The sequence below is a fragment of the Pyxicephalus adspersus genome, chromosome 9, assembly GCF_032062135.1.
Source record: "Pyxicephalus adspersus chromosome 9, UCB_Pads_2.0, whole genome shotgun sequence".
NCBI classification, from domain to species: Eukaryota; Metazoa; Chordata; class Amphibia; order Anura; family Pyxicephalidae; genus Pyxicephalus; species Pyxicephalus adspersus.
The window spans coordinates 52,964,026-52,980,964 of NC_092866.1; the positions used below are offsets into that span (position 1 = coordinate 52,964,026).

A 16,939-nucleotide genomic window follows, 5' to 3' on the forward strand; every position below is an offset into this window, starting at 1 on the left:
CTTCAGCCACAGAATGATCGGAGGGGATCTTCGTCCTCCCTATCTGTCTGCCCTTGGCTGTAAAGGTCCCTTTTCCCTGCTATCCTTGCAATGATATCATTGTTTACTAAAAAAAAACCTTACAGGACATGTTGCTGCTGCATACCCTATAAGGTTTTTACCTTGACCTGTTTTGGGAAATGGTTGTGGGCTGACATAATAATTTGCCTTCCAACCAGGCACTCCATCAAACTGGAGACCCTACGTACTTATTGAACTGGATAGGGAAACATTGGAGCAAATGGTACATTTCCATTGTACACCAGGAAGTGCTTTTATGTTGTGTCTCCTGGCTAAATTAGTTTACCTAACCATTAAAATACCTAAGGATCGGCTTATTTCTGTATACCAAATGATGTTTGACAACAATACAGCTACTTATAGTCATTTTAGCAAAAAGGTCTCAAGGCTACAATAACTGGTGCATTAAATTTTTTAGGAAATTCATCATTTCTTTTGGTCTTCCTTTTTTGTTCAGGTGGTCTGGCTATTGATTGGATTCATGATAAGCTCTTCTGGACAGATTCCGGAACCTCTCGTATTGAAGTATCAAATCTAGATGGGTCTCATCGTAAAGTTATCCTATGGGAGAACCTGGAGAAGCCACGAGCCATAGCTCTGAACCCAATGGAAGGGTATGTTTTTACTGATAAAGCCTCATCAAACAGAAGGCTGTGTATATACAGAAGCCCAAAGTGCTGCATGTATTGAATTGTCCAATAGCTAAAATAGCTAATTATAGTTTAAAGAGCTTGTAATTTAATATTTTATCACTATAATAGGAAAATTAAAAAAAAATAATATAAACAATGATACGCCCAGTTGTCGGGCTATTCCTGACCATTTGGTGAAGACAATCCGGTTGGTCAGGTAGTGCGTGGACTTAATAATTTTCACCATTATGGAGCTTAGGAAAGGATTAAAATTCTGCACGTGTCACTCATTGAGCAGCCGATATCTTCTTGCCAGCTGTTCTTAGGAGTAAATATTTCTGCCTGTGGCCAGCCTAAAGTACTGAGATTTTACCACTAGGACACCTGAATCAGTAAAACCAACTGTGATCATTTCAGAAAAAAAGCTTTTAATTCCCATAAATATTAAAGCAATGTATTTTATTTTTTTCTAATTGACAATAAGCCTTATGGCATGGCAAAACTGAGTGATTAGTAAGCTTGCCATGCAGTAGCGGAGATCTGGGTTTAATTCCCATGCATCTGCGGATTGGAGTTCTATGCAAGTTTCCTGTAGGTATCTGAACTCTTCTTACTCTCTAAAAGCATGTTGATTGGTAACATGTTGTCCCAATATACAGGTAGTCCCCGGGTTACATACGAGATAAGGACTGGAGGTTTGTTCTTAAGTTAAATTTGTATGTAAGTTGGAACAGGTACATTATTTTAATAAATGCAATTAGGACAGATGTTTGTCTCAACATATTATTAGGCAGGGTGGTGTCAGGTACTGTATAAAATCCTCACTCTTAGCTAAACAAAATTTTTGGAGCCTAGACATTCATTAACTGCTGGAGCAAGCTGTGCTTTGATATGCAAAAAGCAACAATTGCAGAGTTTGTCTTGGTCATTAAAGAGTTACAAGAGGCTGCAGAAAGAGCTCACACCCCTAAGATCACCCACAACCTCAGCTGTGTTTAGCAAAAGATTTCTTCAGCAAGTCATGCAAACTGCTCCTCCCCCCTTCAAGCCTCCGTTCTGCACAGGAGCGAGCAGGAAATCCCTGTTCATATCTAGGGGTCGTCTGTATGTCGGATGTTCTTAACCCAGGGACTACCTGTATACAATAAATTAATATATATTTTGTCTTTTTCTAGCACTATCTACTGGACAGATTGGGGTAATACACCACGGATTGAATATTCTAGCATGGATGGTTCCAATAGACGTGTCATAGCAGATACACATCTCTTCTGGCCCAACGGCTTGACTATTGACTATGCTGGAAGACGTATGTACTGGGTGGATGCTAAACACCATGTTATTGAGAGGGCCAATTTTGATGGATCTAATCGCAAAGCTGTGATCAGCCAAGGTATGTGAAATTTGCAAAATGATAAGTCCTTAGTAGTCAGAATGGAGAAATCATAAATGTATTGCCTTTTGCAAGAGTTTAGATGTTTGTTACTTTTCTAACTTTTATTAGGACTTTAGCAGCCTATAGCTTGTTGGTTACTCTAGGTACATTTTGAGCTTCAAAGAATAGGCCTGATTTATTAAAGATCATAAAGACTGAAGAGGATACACTTGGAGGTGATCCAGCAATGGATTTCTTTGAATTAATTTGCTATTTGTTAGCAACGATGTTCACTCTTGAACCAGATTCATTCCAGGTTTGCTGGATCACCCAGCTTAACTGATGAAAGTGTATCCTCTCCAGCCTTGGTGAGCTTTAATAAATCAGGCTGAATAAGTCTAGTCATGTTTTTTGGTGGTCTTGAGCATCACTTACCTTGTAGGTGACCCATTCTCTTCTCTTTTCTGTCCCAACAGGACTTCCGCACCCATTTGCAATCACTGTGTTTGAGGACAGTCTGTACTGGACCGATTGGCATACTAAAAGCATAAACAGCGCTAATAAATTCACTGGAAAGAACCAAGAGGTTATACGTAGTAAACTTCATTTTCCTATGGACATTCACACTCTGCATCCACAGAGGCAGCCAGCAGGTGAGGCAACAATGGAACAAGAACATTTCTTTGTTTCATTGTGTATATAACATGAGTCTCATAACTACACAAAGGGAGCATCTATGGATTAAAAGTTTCCTTATGGATTATGAAGTTGCTGTCCATTCATGCCATGTTTATAATTGGGTAGCTTTATAATTCCATGCAAAATTGTACAGGTCTCTTGCATGCAGCCATAGCAGTAGCAGTAACAATTTTAGCTAGATGTCTGTATAGAGCTTCACAGTAGGGCTCTGTAGTACCTCTTAAATCCCAATTACGCTAATTTGCCATAGTACTATAATCTAATCTATTATAATCTCTTTATTAAACCTCTTAGTTCCGTAAAACAGTGGCTACAACCGGGATCACTTAGGTTTTATAAAGGGTAAAATGAGTGTTGATGTGGAGCTCCAATTGTCTGTTCTTCTTAAGTGTCCTGCAATGTTTTTCCTAATCTGGAATCTTTGGCTTAGGCTAGGTACCCACGTGCAATAATTTATCGTTTGAAAATGAACGATCAATGGGTATTCCCGATTATTTTGAACAATTGTATTGTGCACAATTTTGTACATGCTGTAACGATACGATCGTTCAAATATAATCCACCAATAATGTACACATTATTGTGACGTGTACAGGAGAAAGTGTATCACAAAACAATCCACGATCACTGAACGACCATACACACAATAGATTTATGAACGATCGTCGCCCAATCAGATCCGCCAGGACGGTCATTCGTTTCCAGCGAGATTCCTGGTTCGCCGGCGCCGTTGTGCAGTAGTTGTGCACTTTTTTTTTTAACAATTATCGAACAATCTGTCGTTGATCATTCGTTTCCAATGACAATTATTGCACGTGTGTACGCACCCTTAGTCTAATAGCGACCTGGGGTGCAATTTTCAAATTTTCTAGCCCAGGGACTGATTATTGGATTTTTAGTGCTTTCCTATTAAAAATTCATATACAGAAACCTCATTGAAGTATATTCTGGTCTTTGAGAATTATCTTTTGTTATTTTCCAGTTGCTAGTTTATCCATCTTTATGTTTATTTCCCATTAGGCAAAAACAGATGTGGCACTGACAATGGAGGCTGCTCACACCTTTGTCTTCCCAGTGGTAACTCATTCACTTGTGCTTGCCCCACTGGTTTCCGGAAGACTGGGACCAAGACTTGCGCCTTAAGTAAGTGTCTTATTCTTAAATAGTGTAGTGGTGTCTGAGATGTGTATAATATGATTTCGTTTAGTAATTGGGAAGTGATGATTAACGTGACTTGCCCACAATTCCCCATTCCACTGCTTGTTTTCATAGTTCAGCATGATGTGTATTTGATCCTTTGTTACACTTCAGTGTATGAACAATTACAAGTGTGAATTTGTTATCTTGTTAAACTAGCCATTTACACAATTGTACTGGTTATATTTTTAAATTTATAGTTTATGGCAGCCAATTGGGATTCCCACAGTCAGGTTCCAAGTTCAGCTTTAAAAAGGAAGAGTACTGTTGGAAATGAATTGGCTGCAGTGGGCAATACCCAACAAAGTATAAAGGAATATTGGACCAAATAACTATCCGTGTTACCTAAAAGCAATCAGGATTGATTGATTAGAGTATCAATGTTGTTGAATGAAACAGCGAATGTGATTGTCTTAAAGGCAAACCAGATTGTTATTTTAAACCCTTTGATAAATGTGATTGTTTGTATTGGGCTTTATTGTATACAGATAAATGAAGGCAATCCCCAATAAATCATTGTAATAACCCCCATTCATCCAAAAAAAAAAAGAACTCCTGCAATTACTCTTTGTGCCATTTTGAACCTGAAAGTATTAAGATGATGACCTTTGACCTTCGATCAGGTCTTGACAAGTTCCTGCTTTTTGCTCGAAGGACGGACATCCGGAGGATTAGCTTTGACACCAGTGACCTCTCCGACTTTGTCATCCCTCTGTCCAATGTGCGCAGTGCAGTTGCGCTGGATTGGGATTCTTCTGATGACTATATGTATTGGAGCGACACCACCACCGACTCCATCAACCGTGCAAAGTCAGATGGCAGTGGGCAAGAGGTAAGAGGTTAGCTGAAAAAGAAATAGGTTTTTCTTTCTTATCCTTGCAATTATAATTATTCATCCTGCTATGTCTTTGGAGACATTGCTTTAATTTTCACCCCTAAATACTAATTCTGTGTTATATCATGTTTATTTCTAACATTGCAGAAGTTTCTGTTCTTGCTAGCATTCTGTTTGCCAGGCTATATGAAAAAAATAAAATGGTCTGCACACCAAAGATCTATTTTTACTCCCTTGGATATCAATGGCTGAGTTTTAGACTCTAAAGCTGCATACACATGTGCAATTATTGTCGTTGGAAAGGATGTTTCACGAACCTTTCCAACGACTAAGGACTGCACGATGCATGAACGAGTGCTGTACATACATATATATATATATATATATATATATATATACATACATATGTACTGCTTTATGGAGAGGGGAGAATGACGGAGCGGCACCCTGCTGCGCGCTCTCCCCCTTCCCTTGCATTAGGATCGTTTGCCATCCATCGTCTGTAGATCCGCCAGCACGGTCCTTTGGATGATGGACAACTGGCGCTGTACACATGCCAGATTCTCGTCCGATATCAGCCCTGAGCTGATTATCGGGCGGGAACCTTAGACTTCTGTACGTAGCTTTAGGTTTCCCCTTTTATGTTTTTTTTAAGTGCAACACATCAGTCCAGAGGGTTAGGTGTTATAAAGGTCCCTGTAATTAGGATTACCAACTGGTCTGTAAATGTTGATAAAGATTTTACACCTTTTGCTTGATAAGAAAGGGGAGAAGGTGTTCTATAACAAGCTGGACATAACCAGGCTGGGAAACACAAATAAAAGTAGGACATAATCTATCTAATGGAATTATCTTTACCTTGGTATTATATTTAGGACCTAAAAGTTCTACAAATTCTATAGGAAAAGTAAAAGACAATAACATGAAGTTTTTTTCTTTATTGTCATCAGGTCATCATAGATACAAGCTTGGAAAGTCCGGCCGGACTGGCTATAGATTGGGTTACCAAGAAGCTATACTGGACAGATGCAGGTATTGTACTTTACCAGTGTAATCACCATATGCATCATACTGCTAACTAAACAAACAAAGTAAACAACATTGGGCAAAATAAAATAAATTAGCTAACTTAACTAAAAAATGTGCTAGACTCCAGCTGCCTGCTTTAAAAGAAACACATGGAAAGTATGTGTTTGCTACAAATAAGATGCTTTTTGTCTTCAATCAGCCCAGTGCAGGTTTGTGGCTCACCTTGCCCTTCATTGGATCTTTGCTTCAATAAATTGTACTAATTGTTCAGCATATCATTGACATTTCACTATTTCTGTCCTTATAAAGATAAAAATGAAAATGGCTATAAAGGACTCTGCATAGAAACATTTTAAGTCTTACATTTCTTGAGAAATCAATATAAAGTATTTCTCAGCTGATGGTTCTGTTAGTAACACTTTCTGTCCTGGGGTGAGAATATTCTATCCCTGTACTGGTATTTATTGGGAACACATTGTCATCCTAGGCTGCTCTCCCTATCTGGACTACTAAAATCTTCCTTCTTGTCTTCATAATATAACCTATTGACAATTTCTGATAAGGTCAGCTAGTAGTTTTCTGTACTCCGAAAAAAATGTAATTGACCTCTAAAGAAATGCATGTTGTGTACAATTATGTAAAATAGTAATTGAATTTGAAAGATTTTGCATTTTTTTAAATTTTCTCCTCTCATTCCTTTTCTTTAGGGACAGATCGCATTGAAGTTTCCAATACTGATGGATCCATGCGCAGTGTGTTGATTTGGGAAAACCTGGACCGGCCAAGGGACATTGTGGTTGATCCTGTAGGAGGGTAAGGACTGTTTGGATTTTTTGCTCCTGGCTTAGTGTTCCAACCTGACCATAGGGTTCTTCCTTTTTAGTTTCTGAATCATAATATACAAGTTCTTTTCCACTTTAGATTCATGTACTGGACAGACTGGGGTGCCAATCCGAAGATAGAACGTGCTGGCATGGATGCTTCTGGACGTATGGTCATCATCTCCTCCAATCTCACTTGGCCCAATGGCTTGGCTATTGATTATGAACTAGAAAGGCTTTACTGGGCAGACGCTGGCATGAAAACCATAGAAACTGCCAAACTCGATGGTGCTGACCGAATGGTGAGACTCTGCAGCACAACATTGTTTTTCAGTTCTGTGTACAAATTGGAGACTAGACCAAAAAATAATCTAGTTATTGGGATTTCCTAGGTGCTGATTGGTACAGATCTACCCCACCCCTTTGGTCTGACCTTGTATGAAGACCGCATTTACTGGACAGACTGGCAGTCGAAAAGCATTGAGAGCGCAGATCGGAAAACTGGACTTGACCGCAAGCCGGTGCGAGAGAACTTGGAAAATCTGATGGACCTTCATGTTTTTCATAGACAAAGAATGCAAGGTATGAAAACTCTGCAAAATGTAAATTTTCTAGCTGATTCAACCCCAAAATATGATATGTGAGTGAAACTTGCATTTGATTTTTGGATATGTGTGAACCTAGATCAACGTATTTCTAAATTATGCTTATCTGCATCCATGTTGTATCTAGTTCTAAATGCAAAGTCATAAAGTTAAGACATACTTCTATACAGCCTCATGAGATCACGTTTGTCTTCTTTCCACAGTTCGCACTGCCTGTGCTGTTAATAATGGAGGCTGTAGCCATATTTGCCTTCTTTCTCCCCACCCAAAAGGCCATAGCTGTGCCTGCCCTACTGGAGTCAATCTGCTTGCTGATGGCAAGACCTGTTCTTCAGGTACATTCAGTGTGCTGGTCATTTATATGTCCCGTCTGTGTTGTATTACCTCTTAAACATTATGATCCATCTTTTCTATTTTGGTCTCACCCAGGAATGGACCGCTTCCTTATTTTTGCCCGAAGGACTGATATCCGCTCAGTGTCTTTGGATATACCTTACTTTGCAGATGTTGTTGTCCCCGTCAACGTGACCATGAAAAACACCATAGCAGTCAGTGTGGATCCCTTAGACGGTGAGTAAGGTGAAATGTAACTGGTTCCATAGCAGTCATTGCTAAATATTTTATCTCCCTTCCTGTTGAACCTTTAGGACCCCAAGAAATCTGCCCAATAGAAAAAAGCCATAAAAAAAAAAAATAAGGAGTTCTAACCATATTCCTACATTGTGTTTTCCTATTCTCCTAGGATTGGTGTATTGGGCTGACAGTACCCTCCGTAAAATAAGCAGAGCAGGTCTGGATGGTTCCAATTATCACGATGTGATAACCACAGGTGATGAGTCAAATGCTGAAAGCTAAGCTATTCCTGTATAATTATGCAGTTTTCTTGTATCATCGAATCATACAAACATTTTTTTTAATTTGCATTGTCACAGGTTTGGTGACCACCGATGGCTTGGCAGTAGACCCAATTGGCCGCAAGGTTTATTGGACAGACACTGGGACCAATCGAATTGAAGTGGGGAATCTAGATGGATCCATGAGGAGGGTTCTGGTGTGGCAGAACTTGGGAAGCCCACGAGCTATTGCACTTTATCATGAGATGGGGTAAGCAAGAGTTATTGAAGAAGATTATAGGGTAGAATTTCACCATCAAAGGCCATGTGCCATGTTGGAACTGACAATAAACTGCAAGGGAAACGGATGGGGAAAGTAGGCACTGCACTTGTTTTAAGTTATGAATAATTGCACATTTTGGAAGTATAATTCTAAGCTCAGTGGATCTTTACTTTTGAATTTTGTTTTTAAATTCCACTTCTTGTTGCCATGTTAGTTCTTAGAGGTGCTTATTAGGTTGTTGTAGTGGTTTTCTTGGAAACTGGGAAAAATTCAAAGAGAACACTACTAATACAAGCTAGTGTAAGGAGACCCAATAACGTTGTCTCTTTACATTTCTGACATTTCCTTGTTCCAATATTATAGTTGATCTTTTGGTCTTACCAAAGTCGCCCACAACCCAATTGACTAGACTATCGACTGTCCTGGAACACAAACCTTCATCACTTAAAAATGAAGTACATTGTTTTTCACTACTAATTGTTAGGTGCACTTACTTTAAGGTGTAATGAGAAAATGGCCACATCTAAACTGTTCCCTTTTTTAGGTTCATGTACTGGTCAGACTGGGGAGAGAACGCCAAGCTGGAGAGGGCAGGAATGGATGGCTCAGACCGTAAAGTTCTGATAAGTATGAACCTTGGTTGGCCCAACGGACTGGCAGTGGACAAAGCAGGTTCTCAGCTCTTGTGGGCAGATGCACATACAGAGGTAATGTTGGAATCAAAAGTTTACTTTATGCCCTTAGTTTATGGGAAAGTGTTTTTGGCTTATGGATGGGTGGGTACCATATTTCAGCCTTCATGATTGATGTTCTGTATATCTCTTACCTGACGGATTTGTTCCTTCCTCCCCAGAGAATAGAGGCCTCGGATCTAATGGGAAAAAACAGGCGGATCTTGGTGTCTCCTGTGCAGCATCCATATGGTTTGACACTTCTTGGAGCACATATATACTGGACAGACTGGCAGACACGCAAAATCCAGAGGGCGGACAAAGACACAGGGGCCAATATCATAGTGGTCAGGGACAACCTACCAGGTCTAATGGACATTCAGGCTGTTGACAGGACTCATGCTCTTGGTAGGTACTACTAGGTCCTTCTGCAGGTATTTCCTCGTTAGTGAACCGGCAATTTTTCTTTTTAACAAGTTAAAGTGTGTTTACAAAGTGCTGTTTAGTGTTCACCACAATAACACTGGGAAACACTATAGGTCATATTGCATAAAAGTAGTGTTTGATGCAAACACCCCAATTGTGACTTTTGAAAAGTAGAATGTGCAATTCCATTGTAGCTCCATTTGGCCACATAAATGGAACTGGACTATTGAATCAGTGGTCGGCATTGTGGAAATTTACCAAGTGATTGCCAATGCTGTATGACTTTCAAAGAGCTAATCACCCTTTTATAAACTAAAAAAAATGGTGAACAAAGACATCTGTTGTCAAATATCTACTCTTCTATCAATAGACCCTTATTGTCATCTAACCTACTAAAATGAGCCTAGCTGGAAGAACAAAATGCATCGTCTCCTTCATTGCATTCTTTCTTTTATAATGTTTTTGATCTTGAACTATAGATGCCTTTCTAAAATAACACAGATGTATTAATAGTTTTTGTGAATGTGCGTTGAGCTTTCTTTCTTTTATTTGTTAGGATTCAACAAATGTGGTAACAACAATGGTGGCTGCTCCCATCTGTGCCTACCAAACCCTGTCAGTTACTCCTGTGCCTGCCCCACCGGCATCCTCCTGAAAGAGGACGGCAGGACTTGTGACCCATCTCCTGACACATATCTGCTGTTCTCAAGTCGTGACTCCATACGTAGGATCTCCCTGGACACGGACGACCACACAGATGTCTATGTGCCCATCAAAGAGCTCAACAATGTCATCTCCTTGGACTTTGACAGTGTGGAAGGCAAAATCTACTACACTGATGTGTTCCTGGATGTAATCAGGTGCGGAGATGAATAAGCAAAGGAGGGTTTACCTGCCCTAAACCAATACTGAGAGAGGTCTGTGAGCAGTATTTGCTAACCACATTGTGTAAAGCTGCCCAGTTCTTGATTCAGGACTTTCAGAGTCATGCAGAACATGCACAAGCCAGTGTTAAAATGGAACTGTGTGCAAAATCCAAAATGATATATACCATGCAGTCTGTCAATATTAATAATAATTATAATATTATTAATAAACAGAATTTATATAGCGCCAACATATTACGCAGCGCTGTACATTAAATAGGGGTTGCAAATGACAGACGAATACAGACAGTGACACAGAAGCAGAGGACCCTGCCCCGAAGAGCTTAAACTCTAGGAGGTGGTAACACACAATAGGAGGGCAGATATGTAGTGGTGGAAAGTTTTGAGGGTTTCAAAAGACGGAGGACGATGTGTAGGCAAGTTTGAAAAGATTGGTTTTGAGGGCTCTTGAAAAGATTGGTTTTGTGTAGGAGCAAGCCGAAAAGGACGAGGAAGACCGTTCCAGAGAGTCGGGGCAGCTTTAGAAAAGTCTTGGAGCCGTGCATATGAGGAGGTTATAAGTGAGGAAGTCATTAGTGGGTCATTGGAGGAAGGAAGAGAGCGACTAGGGGAGTATTTTCTACCAGGTTAGAAAAGTAAGGGGATAAGAACTATGGAGAGATTTGAAGGCAAAGCACAGGAGCTTGAATTTGATTCTCAGGTGGAATACTACAAAGAGAGGCGACAGAAGAGGAGCGGAGGGAAGGATGAGTCTGGCTGCAGCATTCATAATAGATTGTAGAGGAGGGAGTCGGGTTAGTGGAATATCAGAGAGAAGGAGGTTACTGTAGTCCAGGCGAGAGATGATAAGAGTGGGTACAAGGAGTTTGGTGGTCTCTGGGGATACTACTGTCGTTGTTTTTGTTTTTCTGTAACAGGGTTACAACCTTCTGTATGATTTTACTGCATAAAAACCTAAATTGTTCTGTTTGCTGAATATCTCTTCTGTTCTTTAGGAGGGTGAACCTTGATGGTACCGGTATGGAGACCATTATTGGTGAAGGGTTGAAGACCACAGATGGGCTAGCAGTAGACTGGGTAGCCAGGAATCTGTACTGGACTGACACTGGAGCCAACACTATTGAGGTGTCGCGGTTGGATGGGAGATATCGGAAGGTTCTCATTAATAACAGTCTGGATGAGCCTCGCGCCATTGCTGTGTTTCCAAGAAAAGGGTGAGGACAATCTCTAAATCAGCAATATCCTGTCTTATTTCAAGTCTTACTCTTAAAACTTCATTCAAATTTTCTTTGAATGGTTTATGAAATCATTATTACACTTTAAATATGAAAGATTGCATATTATGTATTTTGTTTTTGTGTCAGTAGATGGAGCTCTTGTCTCCTTTTTTACATGTTTTCCTCTGTAACAAAAAAAGTCTGGCCTGTGTACAGAGAAAAGATTCTGTGTTGATGGTTCTATGTCCATGTAAAAATGCTGCTTTCTCTATGTACATCTAAAGGAATGTAAAAGCTGCTTAATGCAGCTTAAGATATCAATTGCAGGCTAGAAGGAGATCAATGGCAGGAGCTTAACAGCATGTTAAGAGGAGGTCAAATGCACTCCAAATGTTACCTCTATGCATCCACACATTCTCTAATTGTATTCTCTTTACAGTTACCTGTTCTGGACTGACTGGGGCCACGTTGCCAAAATTGAGAGATCTCACTTGGATGGTTCTGATCGCAAGGTCATAATCAATACAGATCTCGGGTGGCCCAACGGATTGACGTTAGACTATGACACACGCAGGTCAGTGAGCACATATTTGCAATAGTTCATGTACAGTAAGTGTTTCAGTTTTATGTCAGTGGCACATCAGTGTTGTCTTTATTTCCCACAGGATCTACTGGGTAGATGCTCACCTGGATCGTATAGAGAATGCTGACCTAAATGGTAGAACCCGTCAAATACTTGTTAGCCAAATCTCCCACCCCTTCGCTCTGACACAGGTAAGGATTCTGGATATTCATTTAATTTGTTAATGAAAGGAGAATTGTCTTTCCTTCTTAGAAAAACATATGAGGGAGCTGTATACAGCCAGCCTAGTCACCTGACTTTTCTCTGCTGCAGTAAAGCTGGGTTCTGATTGGTCGGGACAGGAAAGAAAGCAACTGACTATGTCATCTCTCTACTCTCCCCTCTTGTTATCATGCTCCTTAACCATCACATGTTAATGCAGCAAACCTGATTGGCCCTAAGTACTGCCTCTCCCTTTTCCCGGTTTGACCTCTTGTGTACGGAGGCTAAAATCAAGTCAATCAAAAATCCCTATTTGTAATTTAAATACATTTTATCACTTTTAAATAAATGATTGGTATTTTTTAACATTTGCATGGTATGTGATCTGTTAATAGTGGATAGAATTTTGATCTGTTAATGGTGGATAGATTATTGATCCAGATACTGTTTAAATGACAATCAATAAAATCCATTGATCCAGTTAAATTCAGAATATTGAAGGGGACACGTTGATTTTTTTTTTTTTTTAACCAATGATCTCGTTTTTAACAGGAAGGCCGCTGGATTTATTGGACCGATTGGCAAACCAAGTCAGTTCAGAGGGTGGACAAATATTCTGGTAGGAGCCAGGAAACCATATTGGGGAATATGGAGGGGCTGATGGACATCATTGTTGTATCTCCTATGCGGCAGTCAGGTAAAATTATTAAAATCAGCTTTGTGTCTGGTATATTGGACTTTTCTTTTAATATTTTGTTCATGAGTCTCTTGCTTAATATAGAATTCTCGGTCTACTTTTCAGGCAGCAATCCCTGTGCGGTAAATAATGGCGGCTGCTCCCACCTGTGCTTTGCCCGAAGTTATGATTTTGTGTGCGCCTGTCCGGATGACTTGGAAATAGAACTTTGCTCCACAAGTGAGTTGTCCTTCGCTTCTCAATAATCAATTTTATGTTTTTGCTAAGTTTTAGATAATTTTAAAATATTTTATTATTATTTATTTATGATTACATAACATTTTAATATTACAATTAAATATTTAGGATGGGTGAATCCACGATGCAGCATTATGTTTACAAAGAGAGCACAGCAGAAGCTGGTTGCCTTCAGATTATCTCTAGGTAAAAGTCTATATGGCCATCAGAATAAAGTAAGGGGGTCTCACTTCCTATTTATGACATTTTTCATATAAGTCTAAGTGCTGTTGAGCTCTGTTAACAGGCGTTTTAAATTTTTTATCCAGAAATAGATCGGTAAGCAAAGAAAATAGCTCATATGCAATTATTCTTTGACACGCTAGCAAAGTCCATAGTCATGTCACTAGCTGTCCCTCAAAGGAGCTCACAATCTAATGTCCCTACCATACTCATATGTATTTAATAAAGTCAATTTTTTGGGGAAGCCAATTACCCTAACTGCATGTTTTTGGAATGTGGGTACCCAGGCGAAACCCAGGCAAAACCCAGGGAGAACCTGGGACCCAGCGCTGCAAAGGCAAAAGTGCTACCTCTGTGCCATAGCAGGCAATTCCTTCATCTTTAACAATCTTTCCTCTTCTTCTTCTTTCTTCCAATCCAGTTCCTGGATTTTTACCTTCAGCTCCTATTCCAACAAACAATAGTGAAAGGAATTTTGGTCCCCTTAATCCCGACACTCAAAGTGAACGAGGGGAAATCACCCCTGGAGTGACAGTGGGAAGGTAGGTATAAGCTGTGACCAGCTGCTATTTGCTGCTTCTGTAAATCTGTATGTTGGTAACCTAACATTTCCTTTTCTTTTGTAGCTGCTCAGACGAGGAGGCATTGAGAGGACTGTGCACCCCTATCGGAGCTGTGCCAGCCAGTGCAGGTAAGGAAGCCACCTTGTATATGGAAGGCTGTAGCTAATTATGTTATTATACTTCAGTCTCTATATCAGTGTTTCCCAACCTTTTTAATACGGGGAGGCCCTTGAAATAACTTTTAGGTCCAAGGGAACCCTTTTTATAAATACTATATCCATAGCCTCTTACATTGCTGGGCAGTGGGAAGAATGTCACCCTTACAGATTGCAAAAAAGATCATTGGTGCCACTTAAACTGACCTAAGAGGCACAAATTGCTCAAGGAACCCCCAGCAACCTCTGGAGGAACCCTGGTTGAGAATCACTGATCTTTCAATACACTTGTATGTAACATAGGAATCCAAGATGTCTGCTTAGGATGATGGCTGTAGAAAATCAGGTTTCTAATATACAATGATTTCTTCTTATATCCTTTTTGCTTAGGGGACAGACTACGTGTCGCTCACATCATTGCGGGATCGCTATCTCTTCTCTGTTTGCTGCTTCTTATCTGTGCACTGTTAATTTACAGGTAAGTTGAATAAAGTTATGGGGGGATTGCAGATACCTAATGTCAATAAATGTGCAGGTTGTCCCCGGGTTACATACGAGATAGGAACTGTAGGTTTGTTCTCAAGTTGAATTTGTATGTAACTTGGAACGGGTACCTTTTTTAAAATAAATGCAATTAGGACTGATGTTTTTCTCAATATATTTTTAGATAAGATAACTTCATGGAGCCTAGACATTCATTCATTTCTGGAGCAAGCTGGGCTTTGATATGCAAAAAGAAACAACTGCAGAGTTTGCCTTGACCAATAGAGTTACAAAAGGTTACAAAAAAGCTAATTCTCAGCTGTGTTTAGCAAAAGATTTCTTCTGCGTCATGCGAACTGCCCCCCTCCCCCCTATCAAGCCTCCGTCTTGCACAGGAACGAGCAGGGAGCCCCGTTCATATCTAGGAGTCGTCCATATGTCAGATGTTCGTAACTTGGGGACTTACCTGTAAATCACTTGTACTCTTCTATCTACAGGCATCGTCGTGCCAAGCTGTCAGACCCAGCACTGGGGACCCTTACATATAGCAACCCATCATACCGCACATCAACCCAGGAGGTGAAAATCGAGGCCGTGCACAGGCCTTCTGCTTGTCATTTACAGCGGCATCGGAAAGAGGTGAGGACTGGGTGTGGGGTTTGCTGAAGTGATTGGATAAATATTTGCCACAGTTGAAATATTTGTCTGATTGGAAGTCTGAAATGGTGAACTATGTGTATGACTTGTGTAGGATTTGGTGTTATGTATGTGTTCTCTGTATTAGGCATATTTTAGGGGTGTTTTAGGCTGTTAAAGCTGAACTTCAGATGGATATTAAATAGACAAAGTAATGCAGATCTGTAATAATAATTATTATTTATATATAAAACATGCAATGTAATATCCGTGCATTGCAGTCCCTGTTCAGCAAGGCTGGAATGTTAGAGGGAAAATCAGCAGTACGTGCCAATTAGTTTTTTCTTTTTGCTGACATACAGAATGGTGGTCTAATACAAAATTAGAATAATAGATGAACTCATGGTTGTACTGCTTCTCCTTTTACAGTCTATTCATAGGCTGGGGCAGATCCAGGGCAGCCTGGGCTCTGGAGGAAGTGGGTTGAATGATGCTAGCCATCAGACTGAGGACATCTTGTGGCAGATAAAAAGGATTTTTTGGGGGATTAAAGTGCATTTTCCAAAAAAAACAATTAATTTCTATCTTTCTTGTGTGGCTGGAGCTCTGCTTGCAGACATGCATTTTTTTATTTTCAAATATTTTAGCATGAAATCTGTGTGAATGTATATTTTTAACTAGGAGCAGATGCATAAACATTATAGGAACAAGAAAAGGGGTCACAACTGCATAGAGCAACCTGTCTTGTTTTTTCTGGTTCTGATTGGTTACCCTCAATAACCAGCCCCACTAATATTTCATGTATGCTTGCGCCACTAGAGGCCCTGGAATGGGCAATCCTAGTTTTTAGTGCAATAGGTCCCTCTAGTGGTGGTTTATATGCAACACATTAATTTTTGGTTAAAATCTGTTATATCAAAGTTTCTCAACTAGTGTTCCGTAGGTCCCCAGGGTCCTGCCAGAGGTTGCTAGGGGGTCCTACAAATACATTTAACAAACAAACACCCCTTAAAGCCTCTGATGGGACGGCAAAGGCTAAGCAGGTGCAAGAAACAAAAATAAATGTGTGTAGTTGGCTGTGAATGATTGAAAATGAAAAGTATTACCTATCACAGCTAATGAGAAATGAGATCTCTGCAATTAAGGATGTGATGAGAGAACATGTGCCGTGTTGGAGTATTGCACACCGTTGCACCGTGTAACTTCACAAAGTCTGTATATTGCTTTGTTTGATATCGCTGATTCACTTTGACTTTCCGGCACCTTTCGAGTGTTGTCACCTGACCGATTCTTGTCACACTGTCTCATCCGCTGCAGCACTCTGTCCCTTCTGACAGTCTCTCTCCTTTCCTGTTCTGAGTCCTCTCCCCACCTGCAGGTATTGGTTGTTGCTGCATGTGAGTGACTGCTCTTTAAGTGCCATTCCCATCGCTTTTATAATGTGTATCCTCACTTTGACTTTGGATATGTTTTCCAGCTGCAACAGTTCCTTGGGTATCAAAGTTTTCTCTTAGCATTGCCATTGGCTGATTACATGACACAATGGGTTGCATGGCACATGTTCCCGGGTTTGTGCAAGCAATGTGGCATAA

At 40.2% G+C, this 16,939-nt stretch overlaps 1 protein-coding gene across 2 annotated transcripts in view; it reads left to right on the forward strand.

The window, feature by feature from the left end:
• Window positions 1-16,939, forward strand: part of LRP4 (LDL receptor related protein 4) — a 73,750-nt gene that overhangs the window by 52,624 nt on the left and 4,187 nt on the right. The window contains exons 13-38 of one of the 2 annotated variants that reach the window (XM_072422012.1): window positions 518-674; window positions 1,868-2,085; window positions 2,544-2,720; window positions 3,787-3,909; window positions 4,587-4,795; window positions 5,749-5,830; window positions 6,535-6,640; window positions 6,749-6,950; window positions 7,041-7,230; window positions 7,457-7,588; window positions 7,683-7,823; window positions 7,996-8,082; window positions 8,186-8,357; window positions 8,914-9,076; window positions 9,223-9,448; window positions 10,023-10,326; window positions 11,349-11,567; window positions 12,010-12,144; window positions 12,236-12,344; window positions 12,907-13,051; window positions 13,157-13,270; window positions 13,932-14,052; window positions 14,137-14,201; window positions 14,619-14,706; window positions 15,209-15,350; window positions 16,665-16,725. In XM_072422012.1, the coding sequence (XP_072278113.1) occupies window positions 518-674; window positions 1,868-2,085; window positions 2,544-2,720; window positions 3,787-3,909; window positions 4,587-4,795; window positions 5,749-5,830; window positions 6,535-6,640; window positions 6,749-6,950; window positions 7,041-7,230; window positions 7,457-7,588; window positions 7,683-7,823; window positions 7,996-8,082; window positions 8,186-8,357; window positions 8,914-9,076; window positions 9,223-9,448; window positions 10,023-10,326; window positions 11,349-11,567; window positions 12,010-12,144; window positions 12,236-12,344; window positions 12,907-13,051; window positions 13,157-13,270; window positions 13,932-14,052; window positions 14,137-14,201; window positions 14,619-14,706; window positions 15,209-15,350; window positions 16,665-16,706 (3,869 nt within the window). In that variant the 3' untranslated portion in view covers window positions 16,707-16,725. The remainder of the gene's footprint in view (window positions 1-517; window positions 675-1,867; window positions 2,086-2,543; window positions 2,721-3,786; window positions 3,910-4,586; window positions 4,796-5,748; window positions 5,831-6,534; window positions 6,641-6,748; window positions 6,951-7,040; window positions 7,231-7,456; window positions 7,589-7,682; window positions 7,824-7,995; window positions 8,083-8,185; window positions 8,358-8,913; window positions 9,077-9,222; window positions 9,449-10,022; window positions 10,327-11,348; window positions 11,568-12,009; window positions 12,145-12,235; window positions 12,345-12,906; window positions 13,052-13,156; window positions 13,271-13,931; window positions 14,053-14,136; window positions 14,202-14,618; window positions 14,707-15,208; window positions 15,351-16,664; window positions 16,726-16,939) is intronic. The other variant, XM_072422010.1, reaches the window with a different exon arrangement.